This window comes from Gobio gobio (assembly GCF_949357685.1).
Source record: "Gobio gobio genome assembly, chromosome: 4".
NCBI lineage: Eukaryota > Metazoa > Chordata > Actinopteri > Cypriniformes > Gobionidae > Gobio > Gobio gobio.
The window spans coordinates 957,994-966,505 of NC_137100.1; the positions used below are offsets into that span (position 1 = coordinate 957,994).

Genomic DNA, 8,512 nt, shown 5'->3' on the forward strand with positions numbered 1-8,512 from the left:
GAGCGGGGTCAGTGCATGCTGAGGGTCACAGAGCAGGGTCAGCTCATGCTGAGGGTCACAGAGCAGGGTCAGCTCATGCTGAGGGTCACAGAGCGGGGTCAGTGCATGCTGAGGGACACAGAGCGGGGTCAGTGCATGCTGAGGGACACAGAGCGGGGTCAGTGCATGCTGAGGGTCACAGAGCGGGGTCAGCACATGCTGAGGGTCACAGAGCGGGGTCAGCGCATGCTGAGGGCCACAGAGCGGGGTCAGCACATGCTGAGGGTCACAGAGCGGGGTCAGCACATGCTAAGGGCCACAGAGCGGGGTCAGTGCATGCTGAGGGTCACAGAGCGGGGTCAGCGCATGCTGAGGGACACAGAGCGGGGTCAGCACATGCTGAGGGTCACAGAGCGGGGTCAGTGCATGCTGAGGGTCACAGAGCAGGGTCAGCTCATGCTGAGGGTCACAGAGCGGGGTCAGTGCATGCTGAGGGTCACAGAGCAGGGTCAGCTCATGCTGAGGGTCACAGAGCAGGGTCAGCTCATGCTGAGGGTCACAGAGCAGGGTCAGCTCATGCTGAGGGTCACAGAGCGGGGTCAGTGCATGCTGAGGGACACAGAGCGGGGTCAGTGCATGCTGAGGGACACAGAGCGGGGTCAGTGCATGCTGAGGGTCACAGAGCGGGGTCAGCGCATGCTGAGGGTCACAGAGCGGGGTCAGCACATGCTGAGGGACACAGAGCGGGGTCAGCACATGCTAAGGGCCACAGAGCGGGGTCAGTGCATGCTGAGGGTCACAGAGCGGGGTCAGCGCATGCTAAGGGCCACAGAGCGGGGTCAGTGCATGCTGAGGGTCACAGAGCAGGGTCAGCTCATGCTAAGGGCCACAGAGCGGGGTCAGCACATGCTGAGGGTCACAGAGCGGGGTCAGCGCATGCTGAGGGTCACAGAGCGGGGTCAGCACATGCTGAGGGACACAGAGCGGGGTCAGCACATGCTGAGGGTCACAGAAGCGGCCAACTTTCTGCAGAGTCAAGAGCTCCAGACCTCCAAACTTCTGTGGCCTTCAGATGAGCTCAAGAACAGTGTGTAGAGCTTCATAGAATGGGTTTCCATGGCCGAGCAGCTCATCCAAGCCTTACATCACCAAAGCGTGGGATGCAGTGGGGTAAAGCGCGCCGCCACTGGACTCTAGAGCAGTGGAGACGTGTTCTCTGAGTGACCAATCACGCTTCTCTGTCTGACAATCCCATGGACGAGTCTGGGTTTGGCGGTTGCCAGGGGAACGGGACTTGCCTGACTGCATTGTGCCAAGTGTAAAGTTTGGTGGAGGGGGGATTACGGGGTGGGGGTTTTCAGGGGTTAGTTCCAGTGAAAGGAACTCTTAATGCAAGGCATTTTGGACAATTTCATGCTCCCAACTTTGCGGGAACACACTCCTAAACCTTGAGGAAAACCTTCCCAGAAGAGCTGAAGCTGTTAGAGCTGCAAAGGGTGGCCGATTAAACCCTATGGATTGAGAATGGGATGGCATTGGTACAGGAACAGGTTAAAATTAAATAACTTTTTTATTGATATAATAGTGTTTCAGCTCCAATTCATTGTTGAAATATGAAGATTAAAACAGTGTCTGTACTCTTGGAGTCGTTTTAAATCACGTCTGTCAGCTGAAAGCTTTAATAACGGTTTCTCACTAACGAGAATCATTTAATTTAAACCTCAAGCAACAATCTGACCCGCTTTCCTTCTCTGAAAGAATGATTGATGGAGCTGTGATTCAAAAACCCATCCCTGCCTTTGCCTTAACGCTCCTAATCATTAATATTTCCTGAGCGTCTGTGGCAAACGTTGCCTCTTCATTGTGAATCATTGAAGAGGCAGAGAAGACTGTGACAGTAACGAGAGAAGTTTGTGTCTGGGGTTTGATTCGGCCTCAGACGAAGTTATCGCTGATGAGGACGGAGAGAGAGTGAGAGTCAGGCGAGCGCTCACACGGAAAGGTCAGGAGAATTTATCCATCCAACACATATCTGTTTAATTGGAATGGCCTTTTCCCATCAGAGATGAAGCAAATAAACAAACTGACACGGATCGGACACTTCACCGGCCCGATGACGCCATATAGTGTGAGCCGAGCCAGAGCATTAATACCACAGGACCGCTGTTTGATTAGCCAGAGGGATACATAATAACTAGCAATGTTTACATCGCATATATCATTCACTCAACCGATTCACTTTATCAATAGGTCATTGAATCATTCGCTCAACCGATTCGCTTTATCAGTAGGTCATTGAGTTATTCGCTCAACCGATTCACTTTATCAATAGGTCATTGAATCATTCGCTCAACCGATTCGCTTTATCAATTGGTTATTGAATCATTCACTCAACCGATTCGCTTTATCAATAAGTAATTGAATCATTCACTCAACCGATTCGCTTTATCAGTAGGTCATTGAATCATTCGCTCAACCGATTCACTTTATCAATAGGTCACTGAATCATTCGCTCAACCGATTCTCTTTATCAATAGGTCATTGAATCATTCGCTCAACCGATTCACTTTATCAATAGGTCATTGAATCATTCGCTCAACCGATTCACTTCATCAATAGGTCATTGAATCATTCACTCAACCGATTCACTTTATCAATACGTCATTGAATCATTCACTCAACCGATTCGCTTTATCAATAGGTCATTGATTCATTCACTCAACCGATTCGCTTTATCAATAGGTCATTGATTCATTCACTCAACCGATTCGCTTTATCAATAGGTCATTGAATCATTCACTCAACCGATTCATTCAAAACGGCTTATTCAGGAACGAAGCAAGTGACTCGACTTTATCAATAGGTCATTGAATCATTCACTCAACCGATTCGCTTTATCAATAGGTCATTGAATCATTCACTCAACCGATTCATTCAAAACGGCTTATTCAGGAACGAAGCAAGTGATTCGACTTTATCAATAGGTCATTGAATCATTCACTCAACCGATTCGCTTTATCAATAGGTCATTGAATCATTCACTCAACCGATTCGCTTTATCAATAGGTCATTGAATCATTCACTCAACCGATTCGCTTTATCAATAGGTCATTGAATCATTCACTCAACCGATTCATTCAAAACGGCTTATTCAGGAACGAAGCAAGTGACTCGACTTTATCAATAGGTCATTGAATCATTCACTCAACCGATTTGTTTTATCAATAGGTCATTGAATCATTCACTCAACCTATTCGCTTTATGAATAGGTCATTGAATCATTCACTCAACCGATTCGCTTTATCAATAGGTCATTGAATCATTCACTCAACCGATTCGCTTCATCAATAGGTCATTAAATCATTCACTCAACCGATTCGCTTTATCAATAGGTCATTGAATCATTCACTCAACCGATTCGCTTCATCAATAGGTCATTAAATCATTCACTCAACCGATTCACTTCATCAACAGGTCATTGAATCATTCACTCAACCGATTCACTTCATCAACAGGTCATTGAATCATTCATTGCACCTATATATTGAAAATCGGGGTGTTTTTATTCATTTTGGTGGCGTTTTTGCCCCAAGCCCGCATTAGTTTCTACCCTGCTTCCCGTTATGGTGAAGTGAAAGGATCCACACATGGGTCTATATATAGGCAATGTATTTTTGAGGAGGTTAAGCCTCTGATCGATCATGTTTTGAACGGGTAAACTGCGGTTTATGTTGTTTTGTGCTGCGTGTCTAACTTCAGATCTGCGCTGTTTTTAAAGCATGTGAGGCATCTCTGAGGTCGTGACCTCACGGTGGGGTTTTACACGGGCCGTTTGACAGACGAGGTCTGATGTTATAGATGGAGCTCAAGGCCCTCCGGTCCGCTCATAGATAACCAATAACGGCCCTGGGATATTGATGCAATAACCACACTAATTGTTTGCGATGGATCTGAAGGTCATGCGCTAATGCATGAGCTCATAAAGCGCTTCAAGTCTTCAATATCACAGTGACCTTTCCAAACCGGTTCGCTCTGAAGCGTTAAAAGTTTCTCTGAATCTCCGGAGACCCGCACATAAACTCTCATCGGTCAGAGATCAGATACTGTTCACACACACACACACACACACACAAGATACGACTTTCACATCTGTTCTGAGCCACTTCCAAATGTGGTTTTAAATCTAGACACATATTACAACAGTGTAATATTCCTCCAGTGTAGATCAGCTCTACACACACACACACACACACACACACTTCAGTGTAGATCAGCTGTACACACACACACACACACACACACTCCAGTGCAGATAATCTGTTCTCTATGTGAATATACAGTAAAGTGTCTTATATTCCTGTGAGCAAAAACATGTATTTGTGTGTGTCCCTTTAAATGCAAATGAGCTGCTGCTCCCCGCCCCCTTTCAGGAAGAGGGCGGAGCTTCAAGAGCTCATGTTAGCAGCTCTGATGACCACACACACACACACACACACACTGAAACTGTTCAGCCCTTTATAGTCAAACCGGAGTCAATGATGGAGAGACTCTAGAAGAAGAGTGGGGTAAGATGAGCCAGAGAATATCTGCTGATGGAGAGAGAACAGGGATAGTTTAGTGTAATTACGGTTATAACTGATGCGTTTGTGTTCGTACCGTATCAATAAATGTGAGAGACGGGCGACAGCTCGAGCTCGACTACAGCAACTCCACATGCTCCGGGGGCGGGGTTATGCAAATGTTAGGGGTGGTGATGTCACTGACTCGTTGTAGTCCTGACCAGCTGTTTGTTGTAGTCCTTAAAGAGAGAAAACATCTCGCTTTGCTTTGAACTTTGGTCCACTTATGCTCAAACCTCTCCCTTGTCCTGGACAAAACATGCTCTTATTTAGTATTTTTGTCTTGTTTCTAGTCTAATTATATCTAAAAAGTCTTAAATCAAGATGCATTTACTAGATAAGTTAAGTTACATTAGATATTTTTTCTTATTTTCTGGAAAATAAAATGAGTTTTTGCTTAAAACAAACCAAATGTATCTGCCAATGGGGTGAGAACAATAATAGTGTTTCTGTTTTCAATCTTGTTTCAGTCCCAAACAGACACAAGATTGTTTTTCTAACCACATTGGCAGATAATTTGGTTTGTTTCAAGCTAAAAAATCAATTTTCCCCCAGATATCAATAAAAAAACATGTAATTTTCCTTAGTAAAAGCATCTTGATTTAAGAATTTGTATATATTTGGACTGGAAAGACAGAAACACTAAAGTAAGAAAAGCATGTTTTACCTGTGGTGATCTCAATAGAGCACTCGTTCATTTAAATAAGAATAGAGTTCTAACTCACTAATAATATTTACATTTCACCCTTTAAAACTTTTTGGTTGATGAAAGTATTACAGATATTGTTAAACATCTTCAAATGTTGTCTATGCTCAGCAGATTATTGCTTAAGTGAAAGCATTTCAAAATATGAAAGTATGAAAAAGTTATGGTAGTTTAAATTTACTCTAAATGAAAAATACTGTAATAAATATTTTTATTTTATATAAAATATATATTTTACAAAAAATGTTTTACTATAAAATTACTCTAAAATCAAAGCCATATGTCTAACTAAGTTGTGTTACAAATTTGAAGTTGATTTGAAATTGAAGTCCCCATGAGATGTTGTTTAGGCGCTGTACCAAAAACAGCCACCGGGTGTCACACACTTTCCATTTATTGTTTTTTTTAATGCAGTTTCCTGTACATTTCTGTCCAAATATCACAAAACAGTCCCCAAATGTGGACCCTTGAGACTCAGACCTTTCCGACGATATGTGTTTTGTCAAGATTAGAAAAGATTTTGATTATAAAGTCGTTAAAATAAATGTTGTGATATGAAACATGACACCGCCCACTAGGGGAGGAGCCGCCAGAATAATGTACCGTTTCCATGGTAACGCAACGTCCGATTTCAAAACGGTTTTCACAGGATGAGTTTTGAGTTCGTAAGCTTTCGAATGATACCTGATTTATGATAATTACTCAAATATATGATACGAAAAAAAGCGCCAGGCCACGGTGACAGTTAAGCGGTTAAATCTCTGAAACCTCAAATAAACATTTTGTCGTTGAAAACACTGAATAGTTGCGATGTATGAAAAGCACTGAGCGCGAAAGCATGTTTGAGTACACTCTCAGAAAAAAAAGGTACAAAGCTGTCACTGGGGCAGCACCCTAAGGTACAAAAGCTAAAAGGTACTAATCTGTACACGCTTAAATACTAATATGAACCTTTAATGTACTATTATGTACCATTTAGGGGTATATTTTTCACTTTTGTACCCAAGGGTACTGCCCCAGTGACAGATTTGTACCTTTTTTTTCTGAGAGTGTATCAGCGACGCATTAACCTCTTAATCTACGCCACTATTTTTGAGAGTTTTCTGAAAACGACATACCCAAATAAAAAGGTCTGCAGCTCTTAAACCCTATGGTTTATATTCATGAATCTGCTCTTATTTTAATCTAGACACTTGAAATGTTGTTACTCAAGAGTCACAATAACTCAAAGTAGTACATGAGTAAAACAAGGTCAAATATACATGTAAGGGAAAATTATGAGACTTTAATGTTAAGAGCCTGAAACTAACCTAAATATAAAACTGAATGTCTGATCATGTTTTGATTGAGATATGATGATGATTCTCTCAGTAATGGAGCTTCTGTGAGCTTTTATGTAAAGAAAAGTCTAGGTGTCCTTTCAAAAAGGCCATTTATTTCAGAACATTTGCAATTGTAAACAGTAGTTTTTCATTCAAATAAATCTGCAATAAACTGTTAACTATAATGGATATACAGTTACTGAAAAACTAAAGCAACTATTTATAGAATATACAAAGTGTAAAGAACTCATTTAGTTGATAAAAACAGTCTGTCATAGAGTCTATTCACCAACACTGCGTACAGAAACTGCGCAAGACAATGCCTTTTGATTGGTTACTACATCCATCAATCAAACCTTTGCTGGCTAGGCATTGACTGACATTATCCAATGAAAACCATGGGCGCTTTGACTGACACCTGGTGGAGCCAGTAATGCGCTTCCTTTATATAATGACTCCTCAGATAGCCTGTGATTGGAGGAGAGAGACGAGGGAGGGCTCAACAATAGTGGAAGAGTCTAATCTTGCAGGGGAGAATACTGATTAGAATCGATATTTCATTGAAAATGGACATGATTGATTACTCTAACTCAAAACGCTCATGTAAACAAAGGAGAATTTGTAGTTTTTTTCCCTATTTTTTATTGTTTTTGGATTAAAAAGTGGGATGCATTTTGAAGAGTGGACTCTTCCACTGACATGTATGCTGCTGTTTATTGGTTTCGTCCGATTTGATCTGAACCACAGGAGATGAAAGATGTCTAAATGGCCGGTCGTTTAGCATTTCATTTAACCCTTTCCTCTCTGGTGTTTTTATTGCAAAAAAAAGTGTTTTAGCTTTCAAATGATGCATAGTTTGTGATAGTTGATTGAATATTTTGTGTAAAACAACAGACATGCCCACTTCCATTAACACCCATGATCCGCTGTGGGTTAAGAAGTTAAACGTTATAATCACACCGGTGTGATCGAAACGCAATGGGTTAAAATCAGTCTGGTTTGGGGGTGGAGGGAGGGCGAACTAATTCTGAAGAACCTTTAACATCTTGGAATCTTTTCCAGGTTCTTTATAGTGGGAAAATGTTTATTAAAATGTTCTTCACAATAAGAAAAAAAGCATTTCTTTTAAGAACCGGTAATAAAACTGGTTAAAAGCCCTTCTGGAACCATTAGGAGTGCAATGTCAATGATGCATGTTAAACGCAGCCTTCGGGCGCTTAACACACACACACACACGCACGCGTGTGTTTACAGGGTAAAGCATGTTCTGACGGTGGTCTTCTTCTGTGGTTGCAGGTGTACGAGCAGGACGATCTGAGCGAGCAGATGGCGAGTCTGGAGGGTCTGATGAAGCAGCTCAACGCCATCACGGGTTCAGCCTTTTAACACACACTCACACGCCGCATCCGCAGGGGAACACACACACCTCGAGCGAGGGAACGCTTCTATTCTCGCGGTCACACGCTCATCCACAGAAACCCCTGAAACGGGACGGAGAAAGGGAAAAGACTCCAAACCGAACGCTTTTCTAACACTGTCTGAGATTTTATACCCGTTCACTCGCCAGGATTCATGAGTTTAATCCGCTAATGGAAGCCCTTCTCTGACGGGATTCGACCCCATGTCTGGGAGTCGCCCAAACGCAGAACTTCTGAGCCCTTCGTGGACGTCTCGCCAATCTATTGCTGCCAAAACCCTGTCCTGAGGAGGTTATGTTCACACTGGAGTGCTTCGGTTTCAGCTGAGTTTTCACGGACTTTATTATCCTAATGTGTCGAATCCCAAACCAACGAGCTGCTTCTCATTTCTCTTTTGGTCTGCGTTTAAACCGTTTTGTTATGTGTGCAAAAGAGACTTTTTTATGTGCCTATATCTATATTTTGTTG

The 8,512-nt window shown here is 42.6% G+C and overlaps 1 protein-coding gene across 1 annotated transcript in view; it reads left to right on the forward strand.

Moving 5' to 3' along the window:
• dcc (DCC netrin 1 receptor) overlaps positions 1–8,012 on the forward strand; it is a gene marked incomplete at both ends in the record, with an annotated part of 180,812 nt that extends 172,800 nt beyond the window's left edge. Inside the window, one exon of the mRNA XM_079814224.1 lies at positions 7,923–8,012. Coding sequence (XP_079670350.1) covers positions 7,923–8,012 — 90 coding nt within the window. The remainder of the gene's footprint in view (positions 1–7,922) is intronic.
• Positions 8,013–8,512: the final 500 nt, after the last annotated feature.